General features: G+C 68.4%; 7 protein-coding genes across 7 annotated transcripts in view; 4 read left to right on the top strand and 3 right to left on the bottom strand.

Annotated features, from left to right (window-relative positions):
• CHLNCDRAFT_137448 (hypothetical protein) overlaps positions 1 to 1,191 on the bottom strand; it is a gene marked incomplete at both ends in the record, with an annotated part of 5,649 nt that extends 4,458 nt beyond the window's left edge. Inside the window, 3 exons of the mRNA XM_005845040.1 lie at positions 311 to 553; positions 818 to 917; positions 1,046 to 1,191. Coding sequence (XP_005845102.1) covers positions 311 to 553; positions 818 to 917; positions 1,046 to 1,191 — 489 coding nt within the window. The remainder of the gene's footprint in view (positions 1 to 310; positions 554 to 817; positions 918 to 1,045) is intronic.
• A 171-nt stretch (positions 1,192 to 1,362) lies between these two features.
• CHLNCDRAFT_26258 (hypothetical protein) lies at positions 1,363 to 3,121 on the top strand (the record flags this gene model as incomplete). Its single annotated transcript, XM_005845148.1, has 5 exons — positions 1,363 to 1,515; positions 1,739 to 2,039; positions 2,250 to 2,377; positions 2,591 to 2,902; positions 3,041 to 3,121. 5 exons carry the CDS (start codon positions 1,363 to 1,365, stop codon positions 3,119 to 3,121), a joined length of 975 nt encoding a protein of 324 aa, XP_005845210.1.
• Positions 3,122 to 3,284: 163 nt separating this feature from the next.
• On the bottom strand, positions 3,285 to 5,680 carry CHLNCDRAFT_137446 (hypothetical protein; the record flags this gene model as incomplete). The annotated part of the gene is made up of 6 exons (XM_005845039.1): positions 3,285 to 3,545; positions 3,855 to 4,631; positions 4,790 to 4,982; positions 5,156 to 5,283; positions 5,395 to 5,505; positions 5,585 to 5,680. 6 exons carry the CDS (start codon positions 5,678 to 5,680, stop codon positions 3,285 to 3,287), a joined length of 1,566 nt encoding a protein of 521 aa, XP_005845101.1.
• A 4,244-nt stretch (positions 5,681 to 9,924) lies between these two features.
• Positions 9,925 to 11,937, top strand: CHLNCDRAFT_10750 (hypothetical protein; the record flags this gene model as incomplete). Its single annotated transcript, XM_005845147.1, has 7 exons — positions 9,925 to 10,029; positions 10,217 to 10,327; positions 10,488 to 10,548; positions 10,745 to 10,797; positions 10,961 to 11,081; positions 11,331 to 11,511; positions 11,799 to 11,937. Coding segments are annotated over 7 exons (771 nt in total), but the record flags the coding sequence as incomplete, so codon positions are not given.
• A 1,581-nt stretch (positions 11,938 to 13,518) lies between these two features.
• Positions 13,519 to 14,992, top strand: CHLNCDRAFT_26177 (hypothetical protein; the record flags this gene model as incomplete). The annotated part of the gene is made up of 5 exons (XM_005845146.1): positions 13,519 to 13,753; positions 13,928 to 13,989; positions 14,157 to 14,303; positions 14,503 to 14,606; positions 14,737 to 14,992. Coding segments are annotated over 5 exons (804 nt in total), but the record flags the coding sequence as incomplete, so codon positions are not given.
• A 251-nt stretch (positions 14,993 to 15,243) lies between these two features.
• On the bottom strand, positions 15,244 to 17,466 carry CHLNCDRAFT_137443 (hypothetical protein; the record flags this gene model as incomplete). The annotated part of the gene is made up of 7 exons (XM_005845038.1): positions 15,244 to 15,594; positions 15,754 to 15,859; positions 15,983 to 16,099; positions 16,295 to 16,566; positions 16,733 to 16,894; positions 17,124 to 17,246; positions 17,404 to 17,466. 7 exons carry the CDS (start codon positions 17,464 to 17,466, stop codon positions 15,244 to 15,246), a joined length of 1,194 nt encoding a protein of 397 aa, XP_005845100.1.
• Positions 17,467 to 17,991: 525 nt separating this feature from the next.
• CHLNCDRAFT_137442 (hypothetical protein) lies at positions 17,992 to 19,330 on the top strand (the record flags this gene model as incomplete). Its single annotated transcript, XM_005845145.1, has 3 exons — positions 17,992 to 18,162; positions 18,272 to 18,875; positions 19,098 to 19,330. The coding sequence occupies 3 exons, from the start codon at positions 17,992 to 17,994 to the stop codon at positions 19,328 to 19,330; spliced, it is 1,008 nt and encodes a 335-aa protein (XP_005845207.1).
• Positions 19,331 to 19,819: the final 489 nt, after the last annotated feature.

Raw genomic sequence — 19,819 nt, 5'->3', positions numbered from 1 at the left:
CTGGCTGTGGGCTTGGGCGCCGCGCCGCGCCGCCGCAGCCCAAACTGCTCCCCCGCCTCCCGCAGCTCGGGCACTTCATTGCAGAAGTCGTACCTGCCGCCAGGGGGTGCAAGGCGGGGGTGCCAGACGGCGAGGGCAGGCTGGGTGGGGCAGGCAAGCATGCAGATGCAGCGGTGTGCGACCCCAGGCTCAAGCCTCCAGGCAATTCCCAACTCTGCACAGGCTGGTAACAGCGGCAGCACATCATTCCCAGCTGTCGCCAGGCTGTCAACGGCGGCGTGGGAACCCCCAACAGGCTCCCCAGCTGCACCAACTGCCCCGCAGCCGGCCAGGCAGCCCACCAGCGCGCCAGGTGCCCAAAGTTGCCCGTCCTCCGCAGCTTGTCCCACTGCAGCGTGAGCTGCAGCTGCGCCCAGCACGCCACGTCGGCCAGGCTCAGCGAGTAGCCAGCCAGGAAGGTGCGCAGGGACAAAAAGTCGTTGACAGAGGCGGCGGCGGCCTCAAAGCCCGCGCCGGGCAGGAGCGTCTGGGAGATGTCGAGCCACTGGTCGACCTGCATGCAGCAGGGTGGTGGAGGCCAAGGGCAGTGGTCAAAAACGCAGGCACTGGGGGCATGTGGCAGTCGAGCAGGCTGTGCAGTGTCAGGATGCACCGGCAGGCGGGCCCAGCAGTTTGTGGTGCCGCTCCGCAGGAGCGGCGGCAGCAGGCACGGCGTACAGGCGGTGCTGCCTGAGCTGCGCCTGCATGCCGCGCCTTCCCAGCACACTGCTCATCTGGAGCTGCTGCACTGCCGCCCGGTCTGCAGCGTGGTCCCCACCTGGCAGGCAGACAGAGGGTCTGAGCCATACAGGGCATCCTTTGACTGGGCGACGCGGCCGACGTAGCGCAGGATGCTGGGCACCCCCACCAGCTCGTCCCTGCATCGGCAACCGGGCGGTTCTTCAGTTCGAGAGCTTCCCAGAAGCACCCAATGCCCGTCCAGCCACAGCCAGAGCAAGCAGGGGGTGGATGGGGACCGGCGTGCATGGACCCCCATGCCGCGCACCCGCTGGCAAACTTGAGCGTGGAGGGGGTGTCCTTGGCGGCCTTGGCATCGGGCTTGGCCTCCAGGGCCACGCCTGCGAGCCGGGCGGCCGCCATCACCGCCAGTGGCGGCGACTTCTCGGGGAAGGCCAGCACAGGGGCTGCCATCGTGACAGGATAGCGACTGTCTGAATGGTGTGATCGCCATCAATGAGCTGCACAAGGCCTTTGCAAGGAGCCCAGCAGGACGCAGCAGCGAGGGGCTGATCCTGCATTCTGTGCGCCCATTGCGGAGTTTCACAATCGCAGGCTGCTCTCCCACTGTTTCTAGGCACGATCATGCTGCACAAAGCCGAGTCGGCGGCCAACCCGTGCCGCCCGATTGCAGATGGCGACCTGGTGATAGTCTATGAGGGATTTGACAGCATGAAGGCGGTGCGGGTCAGTGCCAACGGCAACTACAACAACAAATACGGCAGCTTTGCACACAAGGTGACTGGCGGGGAGCCCAGAGGAGGCTGCCCAGCTGCAGCGCCCCTGGGCGCGCCGTGATGCAGGCACTGGAGGCATGCAACATGCATGCAGCCGCTGTGGGCCGCCCAGCTGCCGGGGCGCTCGCCGCCGCCGCCGCTGCCGCCTGCTGCCTGCTGCCACTGCCTGACACTGCCGCGTCCTGGCGCCCTGCCCTCGCTCACCGCACCCACCCAAACCGCAGGAGTGGATCGGCAAGCCGTTTGGCAGCCGTGCGGTGTCGCGGAAGGGCAGCGGCTGGGTGCTGCTGCTGGCGCCCACGCCCGAGCTGTGGACGGCGGTGCTGCGCCACCGCACCCAGATCCTGTATGCCGCCGACATTGCCATGGTGGTGGCCTTCCTGGAGCTGCGCCCCGGTGCGGTGGTGCTGGAGAGTGGCACGGGCAGCGGCAGCCTGACGACGTCGCTGGCGCGCGCCGTGGCGCCGCACGGCAAGGTGTGGACCTTCGAGTTCCATGAGCAACGGGCGCAGCTGGCGGCAGAAGGTGAGCAGGTGTCGGCGGGGGTGGCTTGCTGGAGAGGCGATTGCTGTGCAGTCGGCGAGGCTGGGTGGGAGGCGGGCCATTGTGGGGCGGAATTAGATGTGCCTGGCTGGGTACGGGTATCCCGTGGCAGCCGCTGCGCTCGCCACTTGCTCCTCACCTGGTCCTTGCCTGCCTGCCCACCTGCCTGCCTGCCTGCCCTCTCCTTCCCAGAATTCAAGGCCAATGGCCTGGGGGAGCTGGTCACGGTGGCGCAGCGCGACATCGAGGCCAGCGGGTTCCCCGAAGAGCTGCACGGCCAGGCAGACGCACTGTTTCTGGACCTGCCCAAACCATACATGGTGCGCGGTATGGGCTGAGCTGCCGGTGTGTGTGTGTGGCGGTCGACCGTGGGACCTGGCGGTGGCGGCTGCGGCTGCGGCGAGCGGCGTAGCGTGGCGAGCTGTGCTAGGGCCGCGGCCCGCCATCGCTGCCCGTCCGCTGCCACCGCCGCTGCTGCCTTTCTCACTGCGCTGACCTGCCGCCCCGCTTTCCCGGCCTTGGCGTCGCCGCAGGTGGTGCCCTCCGCGGCGCGCTGCGTGCGCCCCGACGGCATGTTTTGCTCCTTCAGCCCCTGCATCGAGCAGGTGCAGCGCACGTGCCAGGAGCTGAACGCGCACGGCTTCCGCGACATGCGGACCATGGAGGTCCTGCTGCGCCAGCTGGAGGTCAGCCGCCAGGCGCTGGCCACAGACTTGGAGTCTTCCATGGCGCCGCCGCAGAGCAAGAAGCAGGCGCGGAGGCAGGAGGCCGCAGGGAACGCCGGCGGCGGCGGCGGCGGCAACGGCCCCAAGCGGCAGAAGGCTGCCGACGGCTCGGCGGTGGCGGTGGCGGCGGCGGAGGGTGGGGAGGGAGAGAGCGCAGCAGCAAGCGGTGGAGCAGCGGCAGCAGCAGGAGGAGCGGAGGAAGGAGCGGGAGGGGAGCAGCAGCAGCAGCAGGCGCAGGCGCAGCCGCCGCAACGGCAGGTTGTGGCCAAGCCGGTGCCGTTTGGGCGCGGGCACACGGGGTATCTGACGTTTGCGCGGCGCGTGGTGGAGTTCTCGTGATGCTGCTGGTGCCCTGCCTTCTTGCATACCGTAGCGTGGGTGGGGCACTGTGCAGAAACCATGATGCCTCTCTCGAAACGGCTGTAATGAAGCAGTTGCAATGATTTTCGATAACTTCGATAACTAAACAGATCCAGTGCAGGGTGCCACCATGGAATTGTGTTCACCTTCGCCGCTTCCCCCGCTGCTGCTTCCCCTGGCCCTGCCCTCGGTCCTGCTGCTTGGGAGCGGCAGCGGGGCCAGCTGCTCCAGCGGCAGGTTCAGCGCTCCCGAGCGGCGCCAGCCAGTCCTCCCAGCTCTTGGGCGCCTGCTGCTGCTGCTGCTGCTCTGCCACCCTTGCCGCTGCAGCTGCAGCTGGCTTCTTGCGCTTGCGCACTGTGCCTGCCAGCGCCAGCGGTGCAGCAGCAACGGGTGCAGTCGCAGCCTGCGGCTCAAAAGGCATGCGTCCAGTATCGCGGGGCGGACCTGCGGTTGCTGCGGTGGGCTGTGGTGGTGGGGCTGCTGCTGCCGCTTGAGGTGCTGGTGCTGCCACAGACAAAAACACAGGCTTGGGCGCCGGAACGGCCACGGAAAGGAACGCTGGCTTGGGCGGTGGCTTGGCCAATGAAGCTCCCACAGCAACAAAGGCAGGCTTGGGCACAGGCCGTTCTGCTGCTCCTGCGCCTGCTGCAGTGTGCGGGGCGGCTGCCCTGGCAGCGCCTGGCGCTGGTTTTCCTCCTGCTGCAGGGCGCACAGCTGCTGCGGCTGGCGCTGGCGCTGCTGCCGCGCTTGTCACCGGTTTGCTGGGTGGCTCGCCTTGCTGCTGCCGCTGGCGCTTGGCCTGCCCCAGGCCCAGGCCCGCTGCCGCACGGTGGTACAGGTGACCCCTGGCCTCCCCCTCCATCAAAGAGGCCACCACACCAGAGGCATCCTCCTCTGGCATGCTTTCCTCCACCACACCCAGCAGCAGCCCCGGGGCGGCAACAGCAGGCTCTGTTGCATCCGCCTCCTCTGCTCCCAAGCTTGCCTCAACCTCTGCTGCATCGCCTGCCACGCCAGCTGCCGCCGCCGCCACGGCAAAGGTGTCCCGGCAGATGGGCACACCTCGGTCCTCCACCACCGCCAGTGCCGGCGCAGGCGGCTTGCCGCCACGGCCCCTCCTTCCCTGCTGCTGCCGCAATGGTGCAGCGTCCTCCACCGTCGCCGTCTCTGGCTGCGCCAGGTGAAGACCATACCGGATGCAAGCTGCCGCCGCCTGGGCCGCCAAGCTCTCCCCCTCGGGGCATGGCACCGCCTCCAGCTGCGGCAGGCCGCCGCGCCACTGCGCTCGCAGCAGCTGCGGCAGCGGCTGCTCTTCCAGCCATGCTGGTGGTGCAGCGCAGGCGCCAGCTGCGGCTCCGTCTGCTGCTGCTGCTGCTGCTCCTGCTGCTGCTCCTCCTGCTGCTGCTGGGCCCATGGGTAGCAGCGCCGCCGCCTCTGCAAGCGCATTGTAAGCCATGACAGCATCCAGCAGCAGCTGCCCCGTCAGCACCTGCAGGCAGCGGTGGGAGGGCAAGGTGTGCTCAGTGGACGTAGTTGGTCTGGGCACTGAGTTGCGGAGGTTCACGGTGCGACTTTCAGCAGCACAGGCAGGCATGAGGGCTGGGCTGCCTGCCCCCCACACGACAGCAGGCCAGGCAGCGGGCTCACCTGGATGCGTGCCACGCATGCCAGGCTGGTGAGGCAGAGGGGCATGAAGAAGGAGTGGGCCAGCTGGGCGAGCAGGTGCAGCGAGGCGCGGTGCACCGCTGGCGCCAGCTGCTCCACCAGCTGGCAGGCCGCACGCAGCGCACGCAGCAGCGACGTCGCCGCGCCGTGGCTGGGCACGCGCCGCTGGTCGGCCCTGCAGCAAGCAGGCCATGATAGGGGCGGCAGCAGCACATTGGTGGAGAGGCGAGTACAGTCAGTGTGGAGGTAGAGGGTGTGACGAGGGCAGCAGCATGGCATTGGCTGCTGATCTGCTGTTTTATCACTGTTGGCCCAGCACAGCATGCCCCAGCCCTCTCCTCCACCCACCCATATGCCATCAGCACGCTGCCAGTGGGCAGCTTGCCGCGCTGCCTGGCGGCCTGGAAGGCGGCGTGGAAGGCAGCGGCGCGCCGCTCCAGCTGCATGCCCTTCAGCAGACTCAGCAGGCGGCGGATCTGCAACAGGCAGGTCCGGAGGGATAAGGAAGGAGGCCTGCTGCGCACTTGACTGCTGGCAGAGTGCACAGCCGCGGCAGTGGCAGCAGCTGGCGGCTGGCGGCGCCACACCTCCTGGAGGCGCTGGAAGTGCTGCGCGCCGCGGTGCTGGTGGGAGTTCTTATACAGCAGCTTTCCGAGCAGCTGGAGCTCCTGCCAGAGGTCGGTCCGGGCCAGGGCGCCCTGCAAAGTGGCGGCAGCAGAGTCAGGGTGCCATGCCAGCCGAGGAGCATCGCGGGCATATGCATCGCAATCCACTCACCTCTAGGTGCCCCGTGGTGACGCCCGCAACCGCCACCGCCCACTCTGGCGACGCTATGCACTCCAGCAGCTCAAGGGGCGTGCCTGGAGCGGCCATGGCGGCTTCCGATCGCACATTACAGTCGAGCATGAATGCGGGAGGCTAATGCACGAGCCTGAGAGCCCCTCCGTGAAATGCCTAGCTGGCACATGCCTCTGCCGACAGCTCTTGAAGGCCAGGCATCCTTCTGCCCTCCAGTCCGGCCCCTCATGTGAACAGCATCCCAGGCAACTGCCAGCCAGCGGCGCAGCAGGGTAAGTCACACATTCAGTTGCAGCAGAGTGGCAATGCGGGCGGAGGTCCAGCGCCACGCCCCTCGATGACACTGACACCCCAGCTGTCAGACAAGGAGAACTTGGGGCCGCCCCGGGCGGGCGCTAGCAAGTCGCACCTCACCCTTCAGCGACAGCCAGTCGCAGCCGGCAACAGAGGCAGCCTGAGCAGGCCGGCGCTCGCGCGGGTGGACAACACGCCCGTTAGATCAGGCATGGAGCCGGCCAGCGGTGGCACGGCCTCCAAGCCGGGCACCGCCGCCAAAGCAAGCGGGCGGGGAGACGCCGACGGCTCAGGTGCGGCCCTGCTGGCGTGGCCAGCCTCCGTCGATTGGCCCTGCTGTCAATTTGCCTGCATCAAGACGTCTCGGGTTCTCACAGCGGTGTGCCAACCTGCCCCCTGCAGCTGCGACAGGCCAGCTGGGATCGCCAGCTGGATGCATACACGCGCCCGCAGGGCGGCAGCCCTTCAGCGCAGCGCTCGCTGCGCGCTCGCCTCGTGGAGGCCGTCAAGGCTGCCCACCAGTCGCCAGAGGCCTGGTGGACGCTGCTGCAGCAGGAGGAGGGGTGGGCGGCGGCCGCGGGGGCCACCGCCAGCCTGGAGCGCGGTGCGGCGGCGCGCGGCGGCGTCAGCCTCGCCGACCTCTACGCCGCAGCCACCAAGGTCGTGCCTCGCCAGAACAACTACAGCAACGACGCCTTCATCAAGATCTGGCTGGGCTTTGCGCGGCAGCAGTGGTGCGATGTCTTTACTGCCTGGGGAGGGCAGGCGGGCTACCGTCCAGTGATGTCGGCGTGGAGGCAGCCGACCCAGGGGATGACTCCCAATGCTGTCAGACCCGCCGCCGAGCACGCACCGCTGCCCTGTGAGCCTGCGGCCTGCCCTTGCCCAACCTCTCCTTCTGCCTGCCGCAGGGCCCGCAACCCAGACGATGCTCGAGATGTGTTTAAGATGCTGAAGAGCCAGCACATTGGCGACCAGCATGCGGCTCTGTACTACGAGTGGGCGGCGCTGGAGGCGGCGGGCGGCAATGAGGTCAAGGCGCTGGGGGTGCTGGGCAAGGGGATGAAGGAGCAGGCGCAGCCCGCCTGGTGCGTACGGGCGCCAGCCTGCCCGCCTGCTCTGCTGCGGCAGGCTGCGCACGGGCTGTGCATGCTCGCTGCTTTGTGTATCAAACCCTATCGAGTGATGCACGCCAGCAGTCGTGGCTGGGGGTGGCGGTGACCTGTGCAACTGCTGCCGCAGGGTCCTGCTCTCACTCCATTCCCGCCTCCCTCTGCCCGCTTTCCACCCGCCGCAGCCTGCTGGAGCAGATGCAGAGCGACCTGCAGGCTGGGCGGTTTGCGTACAGGGCTCCCTGGGCGCAGGACGGCGGCGCCAAGACGGGCCACTCTGGCGCCTCCAGCCTGGCCGCCTTCCTGACCCCTGGCGTGCCGGATGAGCGGCGCAGCGCCGCCACTCCCACCGTGGTGAGCCTGCTGGGCCTGCTGGGTGTCGGGCCAGCGGTTGAGGCAGAGAAGCAGCGCGGTGGTTGCAGCTACACCCGAGACGGCTGTTTGCTGGCATGGGGACTCAGGCCTGGTGCGACCAATTCTGCCTGGCTACCCTGCAGGAGCTTGCTGGCGGCGGCGGGGCCACCGACACTCTGGTCATCAACCGGCCCAGCGCCCGGCTGGGCGGCAGCCTGCCGCCGCGCGACTCTGGCAAGGCTGCTGCGGCTGCGGGGGGCGCTGACACAGACACTATAGCGCTGGGCGGCGGTGGAGGGGCCAGCAAGGTGGCGGCACCGCCGGCGCCGGCGCCCAGCGCCAGCCAGCAGCAGCTGACGGCGGGCCTGACGGAGCAGCTGCAGGGCGGGCGCACCAGCCACACCATCCACAGCGGCTCCACGGTGGGCAGTGATGACCCCACCGCCCCCATGAAGACACCAGCCACCGGCCTCAGCAACCGCACCGCCAGCAGCACGGGCAGCCTGGGCGAGGAGGCGACCGTGTCGCTGCGCAAGCCCGGCGGCGGCGGCCGGACCAGCGGCGAGGGCGCCGCGCCAGGCGGCGCCTTGGGCGGTGAGCTGGCCGTGACCGCCGCCATGGCAGGCTGCCAGTCTGCCATGCACCGTCCTGCCCGCTGTGCTGTGCTTGCGCTGCGAGCCTCAGCCTCCTTTCCCTGACCCTTGCCCGCACGCCCCGTTTTGCAGACCAGCAGCAGCACCAGCAGCGTGGCGACGACACTCTCGTCATCAACCGCGGCTCCCTGCTGAAGACCGCGCTGAGCGGGGCGGCCGCTGCAGCGCGGGACGGCGGCACGACAGTGCCCAGGGACCACAGCCAGCAGGGGCTGCTCAAGCCGCGTCGGCTGGGGGTGCTGGGGAAGGCGCAGCGAGTGGTGGCCGGCTCGGGTGGCCGGCCGCCGCTGGCGCCTGCGCCTGGGGAGGCGTCCGAGGATGCTGCTGCCATGGCAGCTGCTGCTGCCGCGGCGGCAGAGGCTAACCGCAAGCGTAAGGCTGAGATGGAGGCCCAGCAGTCGCCCAAGCCGCTGCTGAGCGTGGGGGAGGCCAAGCGGCGGCAGTCGCCTGTCGCCGAAGAGGTGAGTCGGCCGCGCTTGCGGGCGACACCGAGAGGCGTGCAGCGGACCTCTTTACTGCCTGCTGGGAAAGTGCTGCGACCAGGCTGACAGCGTTGGTGGCGCAAAGCTGCTCCTTGCAGGTCAAGCCCAGCCGGCCCGTTGCGGCAGAGCGCCAGCTGCCGCCGGTTCCCCGCTTTGACGGGCAGCCTGCTGCACCCGCCGCCTCATCAGGCGCCGCCAGGACGGTGGCGGCTGAGGTGGTCAGCACAGCGGCGCCTGGCCGCCTGCTGCCGCCCGCTGCCGGCCTGCCTGCCGGCTGTGCACAGCTGGCTGCGTTAGCTGGTGGCACACGGCCGCCTGCTGCAGTGCCTGCCGCCCGGCAGCAGGTGGTGCTTCGCGAGGGCGCAAGCAGCCGGGGCGGCAAGGAGGAGGGTGGCGAGGAGGATGAGACTGCTCCTGTGGTGATGAGCAAGCTGGCGCAGCGGGTGCAGCGCGGGCGGCAGAGCCTGGCGCCCAGCAAGGTGCTTCGCCACTGCCCTCCTCCACCCTGCCTGCTGCCGTCCTCGTGCCCGCCCTCGCCGCTCCGCGCCATCTTTGCGCATGACGTGCATTAGAGTACAGCATCGGCCAACCCTCAAGCCAGCCTCCTCCTTCCACGGCGCAGATTGTGCTGGGCGGCGATGGCAGCCTGCTGCACCGCAGCGGCGCGGCAGCGGGCACCCCTGGGGCAGACGAGGACGACGACGATGCGCCCACCATGCCCGTCAGCCGCCCCGCCACCTCAGCAGCCCCGCCCTCGGCGGCAGAGGAGGATGCCGACGCGACGCGCCCTCTTGTGCGCGCCCTCGTACCCTCCGGCAGCAGCGCCAGGGCAGCCTCGCCGCCGCGCCAGCGGCCTGTCGGGCCCAGGGTGCAGATCGACGGCGCGGGCAACGTGGCAGTCGTGCGGCCCTCGTCGGCGGGTGCCAGGCCGCTGCCCGTGCCGCCGCCGCCGCCGCCCTCTCTTTCAGAGTCTGGCCGGGTGCCGATGGGCCCGCCGCCGCCCAAGCAGAACAGGCAAGCAAGCAGCAGAGGGAGGGGGCTTGCTGGGAATCAGGCGCCATGGCTGGCGCACTCGCCTCCAAACCCCGGCTTGCCTCTTGAGCCTGCTCACGTGTGTACGATGCGACTGCAGGGTTGGCGCCATGGCAGCGCCGGCACCTGTGCAGCAGCCCGCGGCGCGGCCGGGGCGGCGGGTGGTGGAGGACGAGAACACGGTCACAGTCAAGGTGTGCTACAGAAGCCGTGGTGGGAAGCTGCATACACACTAGCTCCTCGCTCAGGCCTCTCCGCACATTCTGGGTTGCTGACAGGCCGCTGCTGTGGAATGGTGTGGCATGGCATGTCTCCCTGCCAGCCCGCCCCGCTGTTCTCGTTCCCACCCTTGCCGCCTGCCCCCCGCCTGCCTGCCCCCGCCGCAGGACATTGTGTACACCAAGCTGGAGTGTGTGGGGCGCGGCGGCAGCTCCAAGGTGTACAAGGTCATGGCGCCCAACCGCAAGATCTTCGCCCTCAAGCGCATCCGCCTGCAGGTGGGGCTCAGGTCTGGGGTACATAAGTTGGTGCAGGGGAGGCACACGGCTGGCGCAGCGGAACGTGGCTGGTGGTGCGCCCCTGGGGTGCACAGCTGTGTTGGGGCTTGTCTTGCGGTGCCGCACAACAGCGCACGTAACCAGCCCGGGCTGTTGTTTCTTGTGCTTTCGTTTGCACCGCCTGCAGGGCCGCGACGCCGAGGCTGCCAGCGGGTTCCTGGACGAGATCAAGCTGCTCAACAGCCTGGCCGGCAAGTCCAACATCATCCAGCTCATAGACTCAGAGGTGTGTAGCTGTGTGTTACTGTGTGAGGGAGGTCGCTGAGGCTGCCGGGCGGGTACACCTGGGCAGGCGCCGACAATGAGGGATGCCTCCCGGCTGGCTCCCAAGGGTCGCGACTGGCCCCCCCACCGCCGTGGCACTTCCCCCGCTGTCTGTGCAGGTGCACCGCAGCGAGGGCCTCATCTACATGGTGCTGGAGTTTGGGGACATCGACCTGGCCCGCCTGCTGCAGGTGCGTGGGTGTGTGTGTGGTGGCGGCTGGGGGGGGTGATGAGGCTCCAGGGCTGCGGGGACGGTGGTACTGCGGGGAGGCGGGCAGGCACCTGCTCCATGGTGACGTTGTCACGCCCTCAGTCCTGCCCCCTCCCCGCGCCCTGTCCTGAGCGCAGAAGCACGAGAAGACGCGGCGTGAGCGGGAGCAGGGAGGCTCAGCGGAGGGCATCGACGAGAACTTCATCCGTCTCTACTGGGAGCAGATGCTGCAGGTGTGCCTGCGGGCATGTGCGTGTGGTGTGTGTGCGGCCAGCGGGTTGGTACCGGACAGTCAGCATTGGTGGTTGAAAGAGCAGCGGACCATGGCTGGCTGCTGGAGGCATGGCATGGCAGGTCAGGGTGGATTCCACAGCCCGCCCCGCGCCCGCCCTTCAGGCTGTGGACACCATCCACCGCGAGCGCATCGTGCACAGCGACCTCAAGCCCGCCAACTTCCTGGTGGTGGAGGGGCAGCTGAAGCTGATCGACTTTGGCATCGCCAAGGCCATCCAGTCGGGTGCGCTGTGCGCGCTGTGCGTGCTGTGTGCACTGTGTGCGGGGCTGAAAGATCGAGTGCGCGGCTGAAGGGGGCTGGTTGCCCCAAAAAGCTGCTGGGCTGGCTGGGGCGGCACACGCCTGCATCTCTCCGCCGTGTTCGCCTCCTATGTCTGCCCGCCCCTCCATGCCTGTCGTCCACTCTTTACCCTTGGGCCCTCACCCCCACCTGTCCCTGCTCCCTCTCCTCCTCACAACACGCGCACCGCAGACACCACGTCCATTGCGCGGGAGAGCCAGGTTGGCACCCTCAATTACATGTCCCCCGAGGCCATCCTGGGCGGGCAGAACAACATCCGGGGTGGGCCGCCCATGAAGGTGGGGCGCGCCTCCGACATCTGGTCTCTGGGATGCATCCTGTACCAGATGGTGTACGGCCAGACGCCCTTCAGGTGGGACCATGTGTGTGGGCTGGTGGGTGGGGTGGTGGGGCGCATGCGTGGCGGTGGTGGTGGTCGCGATGGTGTGGGGTGTCTTTCTGTATATGTGCAAACATGGCGGTGAGGTAGCATGGAGGGGAGCAGGCTCTTGCTCCCGAGGGCAACGGTCAGGCCGGATGCCAGACGTTTGAGGCATCGAGGGGCATTCCCAACTCCTCCACCACCCACCACCACCACCACACACTACACGCATGCACACTCAGTACTCACACACAGCTGCCCCCCACGCCCACCCGCAGCCACCTGCCCTTCATCCAGAAGATGCACGCCATCATCGACCCCGGCCACCGCATCTCCTTCCCGCCCCTGCGCAACGCGCCGCTGCTGGACGTCATCCAGCGCTGCCTGGACAGAGACCCCTGCACCCGCATCGCCATGCAGGTGGGCAGGGGTGGAGGGCTTGGCCATGGCTGGCTGGTCGGTCGCTGCATGGCTGGATGCCTGGCTTGGAGGGCTGGGAGTTGGAGGGCTGCATCTGCCCTGGCCAACCCCGAGTTGTGGGTCTCTCTCTCACCAGGCCGGCTGCACTGCCGCGCTGCTCTGAGCAGCACATCCCACGCAAGTGGTAGTACCAAAGTGCTGCCCGTGCCCGCCCGCCTCCCCTCCCCCTGCAGGAGCTGCTTGAGCACCCCTTCCTGCGCCCCACCCAGGCGCTGGCGCCTGCTGCCATCGCCAAGTCGGGGTCAGTGGAGATGAGCCGTGAGCAGCTGACCAAGCTGCTGCGGCAGGTGGGGGTGTCGGGCACCGAGGTGGGCCAGCTGTCGGACCAGCTGTTCCAGCAGCTGTCCAGCGGGCTCAGCCCAGACCTGGTCAGCCGCAGGGCGGCAGCCATGGCAGAGGCGAGGAGCAGCGCGACGGCGGCGGCGGCCATGCCGCCGCCCCAGCGCAGGCCGGCTGCGCAGCAGCAGCAGCAGCAGCAGCAGCAGGTTTCTCTCGCGGATGCCGCTGCTGCAGCGGCAACGGCGCGGGCGGGCCAGCGGGCCGACGCCGTGGCGGCGCTGGAGAGCCGGCCTCGGGCTGCGGCTGGCGGCAGCGGCCGGGCGGCGCTCATGCCCATCAGCCAGCTGGCCATAGCACGCCAGGCAGCCTCCCTGCCCAAGGTTGACCCTGCCGCCAAGCAGGCACCGGCGCAGCAGCCGGAGAGCGGGCTGGAGGCGGCGCTACGCAAGGGTGAGGGCAGAGTCTGTGGCAAGGCAGGAGGGCCTGCATAGCACCTGATGCCTCCCAACCTCCACCCAGCCACCGACACACCCCTCCCTCCCACATGCTGCAGGCCTGGAGCGGTTCAAATTTGAGGATGCCTCTGGCGGAGACGATGGCGGCAACGCCGCGGGCGGCTCCAGCGACCTCTGAGCTCGCAGCTGGCCCTCTGGCTGCAGCACGCCGGCGCCGGGGCAGGCGGTCGGCGGTGCCGCCTGGAGCGCGCATGGCAGGGATTTTGTTTCAATCCCCATGTATGTACCAGAAGTTCGAGTGGGCAGGAAGATGTAACATACAAGCAGAGAGAGGGCAGTGTATGGCTGCAGAACAGACTGCGGATGGTCATCACTCTCCGCGGCGGCTGGGACGGTGTGCTGTGCCTGCTGCCTACCATTGACTTGCGTCATACGGGTCGTGCCGCGTGCCGGGTGCTACGGTATGCATCCTCGAGCGGCATAGACTCATCTAGACATTTCCACGGGCCGGTGGCCGGCTCCCGAACGAAAACCGCCGCAGGATGGCGGACTTTGTGGCCAGCAAGTGGCGCGCCTTCATAGACTCCTGCCGCTCGCCGGTGGTGCGGTATGAGAAGGTCATCCCGCGCCGGCAGGAGCCGACCGAAGTGTTTGTTGCCGCCGCCTCCTGGCGCGGCCCGCTCTTCCGCCGGCCCTCAACGCTAACACATCCTACCTTCCTTGCGGCGTGCAGTTTGGGGAGGGCGGCGACGTGGAGCCCAGCCACAAGAAGCTGTATGCCGCGCTGGCGGCAGAGTTCCTGGGCATGCTGCTGTTCGCGCTTTATGGCGGCGAGGCGCGCGACTCTGCCGCTGCCTATGGCAACGGCCTGGCGCTGGCGGTGCTTGTGTACGCCACTGCCAACGTGAGCGGCGGCCACCTGAACCCCGCCGTCACGCTGGGCACCATCATCAGCGGGCACATGGGCTGGCGTCGCGGCCTGCTCTACATGGCGGCGCAGTTCCTGGGCGGCATTGTGGGTGAGCGGGGCAGCGTTGGCGCCAGCTGGGAGGCGGGCTGGCTAGCCAGGCGCGCTTACAAGGGTTGGTCAGGCAGCAGCGGCGGTGGCGGTCAGCTGGGGGGGGAGTCCCCGCTGCATGCAGCGCGCCGCCTGCGCCTGCCTCATGCCCGCGCCTGCCGCCGCTTCTCCGCAGGCGTGCTGTTCCAGGTGGCGCTGATCCCTGAGGCCAGCGTGGCGATGGGCAACGAGGGCCCGGTGGGTGCTGGCAGCCAGGCTGGAACCGCCCCCAGCCTGCACGATGCCTGCCCCAGCGGCAACGCTGCTGTGCGCACACCTGGGTTGAGTCGCAGCAAACCCAGCTTCCCCAACCGACTTAACTGTCTCTAAGTAAGCTGGCCCTGTTGCTGCTTGCCCCACCCCAGGGCTGCTTCACGCACCTGGGCGGCCACTACATCCGAGTGGACCAGCTGTTTGGCTGGGAGCTGCTCATGACCTTACTGCTGGTGTCGGTCGTCTATGCAGTGGCCATCTCCAAGCCGGGCCACGGCAACATCGGGCCGCTGGCGGTGGTGAGTGGGCCTGCCGGGGAGCGGGAGGGCTAAGCGTAGAGGCAGGGTAGCCAGGTGGCAGCCTGCACCGCACAGCGTGGACCACAGCATGCCCAGCACGCACACTGGTTTTCCTTCCCGTGGCACACATCCCTGCACTGCTGAAATCGACGCAAAACAACGTGCACCTCTCCATCTGCCCACCCCCCCACCACCCCAGGGCTACACCCTGTTTGCCAGCGCCTTCATCGGCGGCCCGCTGACGGGGGCGGCCCTCAACCCGGCCCGCGTGCTGGGCCCCGCCCTCATCTACAACTGCTACTGGTCAGCGCAGTACCGCTGCCTGCCTGCCTGCCTGACGGAGAGCGCATGCATGAGCCGCCTGTTGAGAACGCATCGGCTGCCGGTGCATTATCATCGCCTGCTCATACGAGCGCTTCCCGCCGGCATGCAGGAACACGGCCTTTGTTTACATCATCGCCCAGTACCTGGGCGGCGCCGTGGCGGCGCTGCTGGCCCTGGTGCTGTACGGCCCGGGGCCGGAGCACGGCGGCGAGCACGAGGTGGAGGCGGCGTTGGCAGGCATTGCGGTGGCGCCGGCAGCGGGGGCCAATGGGGCCACCAAGGGCGAGCGCGCGGGCCTCATCGCCATGTCAGCAAACGCCTCCAGCAGTGCGGCGCAGCCGGGGCGCTGGGAGGCGCGCTACTGAGGCGCGGGGTGCTGGCCAGCCGGGGGCAGCTGGGACCAGGTGGGGTTACTGTGGCTAAGCCATTTTGCTTGGTATGACAGTTCACCTTGAGATGCAACTCGTGCCTCTGATTGACACTATATGTATGTATTGACATAAGTATAATCGCTCTGACATGCGGAATGAAACAATGAAAGGGAGAGGACCACGCAAAGGGCTGCATGAAAGCGGAAGCCGGCGCCGCACTGGACAGCGTGCCAGCGTGTCGGATGCTACCGCGACATGCCTGGCATGGGCTGCACGCCGGCCGTCGCCGGCGCCACGGCAGCCGGCTGCCCCCCGGCGGCGTGGTGCCCGTTTGGCTGCAGCTGCTGCTGCTGCTGTTGCTGCTGCGCCGGCTGCTCGGCCAGTGGTGAGGCCGGCTCGCCGCTCAGCTTCTGCAGCAGGCGGTGCTGGTGCCGCGCGGAGGCTGCCACGAGGCCGGTGTCTATGGCGCGCTGCACGTCTGGCTGGTGCCGCACCATGCTGAGCGCCGCCGTCTTCATGCCCAGGCAGAAGCTGTGCAGCGGCAGCACCCGTACCGGGTTCTCGATCTGGATGCCGATGTTCTCAATGCCCAGCAGCTGCGCCAGGAGCAGGGGCAGGAGTAGGGGCAGGGGCTCGGGAGCAGCAGGCGAGCGCGGGAGATTTCAAGGAAGGGCTGGGGGTTGTGGCTGCCGGCTAGGTGCTGACGAAGCCAGCTGCTGAGCCTGCCGTGATGCCGCCCGCCGCGCCGATCTCACCAGGAAAGTGAGCACCACCATGGTGGGCAGCAGCAGCCACTCCAGGTACGACCAGAGGGCAAAGGGTAAAAAAGTGATGTAGCAGATGATAAAGCGGGACGTGTGGCTGCAGGGCAGGGAGAGGGACGCAGTTGGAGTGCGATGTGCAAGTCAGCACGGAAGGAAGGCGCAGCACAACGGTAGCTTGGCCTGAGCCAAGCGGGGAGGCAACACCCGCCAGGAGGCGCACCGCGTGTAGGCTTTGGGGACGGCCTGCCGCGAGATGCGCTCCAGAGCGCCCAGCGCGATGTCAAAGTCGGACAGCTGCCGCTCGATCTCCGCCCGCTCCCACACCAACAGGCCCGTCCTGCGCCATGCATCCGCGGGCGGCCAGCGCGGGCGGCCAGCGCGCGCGCAGGGCAGCGGCTTGAGCACAACGGCTGGCCGGCTGGCTGGCTGGCTGGCTGGCCGGATCCTGCCGTGACTCACCCCAGCATGCACCCCAACCACAGCGGCAGGCATGTCGCCGGCACAGCGTGCCGCCGTCGCCACCCGCGCCCACCTCTTCAGCAGCCCTGACATGATCATCAGCACCTTGACCGGCGCGTTGTCGCACCGCATCAGCCAGGCCAGCTCTGCCGGCTGCAGCAGGCCCTCCATGTGCTGCCAGTAGCAGTCCTTGCGGCGCAGGTAGGCGCAGGCGGAGGTGGCCAGCGCGGCGTTCCAGCGCGCAAACTCGTGCACCACAGGCGCCTCCGAGGGGTCCGCCCAGCTGAGGAGCATGCGCTGCGCATTGCGAACGCAGTTGAGCCAGCGCCCAAAGGCCTGCCGGGCCTGCACCCCAGGCAGGTGACGCGGCAGGGGTTGGTCACGAGCCAGCGGCACACTCCAGGCCGGGTCAACTGCTGCCAGGGCCAGGCAAGCATTGCTGGGTCGCGCGCTGCTGGCTGGCCCCCAAGCCTGCTTGCCCCTGCCCCACCACACCAACGCGCCGCCGCACCTCCCACCACCGGCTGTGCGCGGTGTTGGTGCGAAACACCAGCAGCAGGGCCACGGCAAAGGAGGTGAGCTGGAAGACAATCATGTAGTCGCCGCTCACAGCCACCGGCCACCCCGGCTTGGGCTGCAGGTAGGTGGCATACAGGGCCACAACCAGGCTGACCTGCAGGGCCCATGGCGAGACCAGCATGGCGGGGCAGGGCGCCAGGGGTCGGGCTTCCTGGCCCAGACAGTGGAGGGGTGGTGCGTGTGGCAGCACCAAGGTGCGCTCTGTGGTGCGCCCCACAGCCCGGTGCACTGCAGCGCGTGCGCTGTCTCCCCCCAGGCACCACCAAGGCCATTGTCCGTACACACCCACACACATGGGTAAGCAGCCGTCGGCCTCAACTCACAAACAGCGACCATGCCTCGATGATGGAAAGCATGCGGAAGACGCGCAGGCAGATGCGGGGCTCGGGGCAGTGCCGCCACCACCCCGCGTGCCGCTCCCAGTCGGCCGGGCTGAAGGGCTCGTCCTGCAGAGCGGCGCCGGGGAGCAGCAGCGGAGGCGAGTGCTCAGCACATGCACAAACGTTGGGCACCTGCCCGCCTGCTTGCCGAGGGCCCCGCCCCGCGACTTGCCTGGAACAGCCGCATCTCCTGGCACAGCCACGTCTCCTTGCAGCAGGCCACCCAGTCGGCAACCACCAGCCGCCAGTTCTCCTGCGGCTCCTCCACATCAAGCTCTACTTCCATCCCGCCCATCCCGCCCCAAAGCGACTGCCGCCGCCGGCTCGGCTAGCGGCCGGGCTGCTGCCTGAGGAGCAGGTAGCTCGCAAGTTGCAGGATTGATTCTGGAGTGGTTCGGTGTGGAGTTCTGCGGCAGGCACAGCGGTTTGTGAGCAGCAAAGAGCCCAGCCGCCGCTACGGCAGCAGTGGGAGCGCCGGCGGGCTGGCAGCCGGCACGGTGTCCACCTCGCAACCGCACCGCACCGTGTAAGACCTCGTGCAGCAGTTTCTCGTGCGCCCAAGGCCGCTGTGGGTAGGCCGCTGTGGGTGGGACTCGTGAGTGTAAACTTGGTGGCTGCGCGACTGTCTCGAGCGCTTTGGACGCAGAAAATGCAGTTGGCAAGCTCTCACGATCACATGCAACGACAATGCACGGCCGAGGCTGCACCGCTTGGGCGTTTGAGCCTGTCGTGCTGCGTGCTGGGCGGCTGAACCCTTGGCCCTGCATTCAGCTCCCTTTGCCATTCCTTTGCTTCTGTATTTCCACCCAGGATGTCGTGCGAGCCTTCGGCCGACTGGGCGGGCCTTACGCTTCCAGTCCTGCAGCAAATTCTGTCGCTGGGCGGCAGGCGGCCCCTGCAGCTGAAGGCATTCCTCAGGGAGGGCAGCACGGAATACCGGGATGCCACAGCCGCTCAGACGGACCTGCTCAACCGTAGCCTGGTGCGCCCCCGCCCCGCTGACCCGTGTGCCGCCTGCTAGGGGGTGCACCTTCCAGCAACCTCCCCCACCACCTTGCCTCTGGGTGCTGCATTCCCCGTGCTGGATGCAGGTCTGCCGGCGGTGGCGGGAGGCGGTGGGCGCCCTGTTGCAAGACGCCACATGGGCGGTGACCATTCAGCGAAGCTCCACTTACAGTAGGGTCCTAGCATCGTGGGCAGCCCAGAATCAAGCGCCTGCTGCCGCCCCGCCTGACGCCACCCGCCTGTGGGAGCGGGTGCACCGCCTGGCGGTTGAGCAGCTGGATGTGCGGCTGATGGCTTGGGCAGTGACACCCGGAAGCTTGGACAACACAGCAGCGCTGCTGCGCGACGGTGCCTTCCTGCGCCGCTCGGCGCCCGTGCTGCAGCAGGCGTTCGGCATCCCGGAGCGCCTGGTCGCCAACCTGGCGCCCTACGCCCGCCTGGAGCGCGTGGGCCTGTGCGAGGATTACCTCAGCACCAACGCCAAGCCGCACGGCAGGCCCATGCAGCTGGCGGCGCTGGCAGGGCTGCGGCGGCTGACCTTTCTGCAGCTGGAGCTGGGCATCGTGGAGCTGGCTGCGGTGCCGCCCCAGGTGACGGAGCTGGCGCTGGTGGAGGCGGACCGCATCCAGCTGCCGCCCGCGCCCGGCGCCGCCGTCACCGACCGCCTGCTGGCGGCGGCCGAGGCCCAGGGTGAGCGGAGGGCTCCTCCATGGAGGCATTTGTGGCCACAGCAAGGCAACAGCAACAGCAACAGCAACAACAACCCTGTAGGGGTTTGAGAGTGCATGCATCAATGCGTTGCATTTGCGGGATTCATGCCGGTCCCACACCATCGTTCTCCATCTCTGCCTTGCAGCCACCTTGCCTTGTGTCCCCCTTGCCTTGCGTCCCCCTTGCGTGCATCTTGTGCAGGCCTGGCGCGCCTCAGCCTCCAGGCCGGCTCCGGCAGCGTCGTGTTTGAGGAGGCCGACCACGCCCCGCTGGAGCTGGAGCTGTCGCATGTGGCCCGCCTGCTGGCAGAGCACAGCGGCGGCGGCGGCGGCGGCGGCGGCGCCTGCTGGCGAGTGGAGCTGGGCATGCGAAGGGACGATGTGGTGCGGGGGCTGGGCAGCCCCAGGCTGGAGCTGACTCGCATCGCCAGCTAGGGACCTTGCTCAGCAACGAGCCTCAACATGCAAGCGCCCAACCGCCCAGCGGCAGAAGGATGCAAGGGAGGGCACCAGGGAGGAGACTCGCGCCCCAGCTGAAGCCCTCCTCCTGTGGAGGCCCCCACCACCGGCGCCAGCGCAGCCTGCTCTGGCGCTCTGCTGGTGGTGCTGACTGGGACCGTCTGAGAGGCCAGGATGCGCAACTGCCAAGTGCTGGTAGCGATACATGCTGCTCTCATCTGGACTCACTTCTACACTTGCCATGTCACTCTAGACGAGAGGTCTCAAGCAGTGAGTGTAACTTGTGAGCGTCGCTAACCCATCAAAGAATCGCAGCTCATGTCCCGCTGGCCAGCTCCCCCTGACCCTCCCGGGGTGGTTAAGACCGTCGCTACTCAGCACCCCTGCTGAGTCCCAGCCAGGCCGCATGCTCTCACTCACTCCTCCTTGCGGGACGCCACGCCGGCGGTGCCCTTGCCCTGCGCC

Source organism: Chlorella variabilis (assembly GCF_000147415.1).
Source record: "Chlorella variabilis unplaced genomic scaffold CHLNCscaffold_19, whole genome shotgun sequence".
Lineage (NCBI taxonomy): Eukaryota > Viridiplantae > Chlorophyta > Trebouxiophyceae > Chlorellales > Chlorellaceae > Chlorella > Chlorella variabilis.
This window is presented reverse-complemented; position numbering and strand designations above follow the sequence as displayed.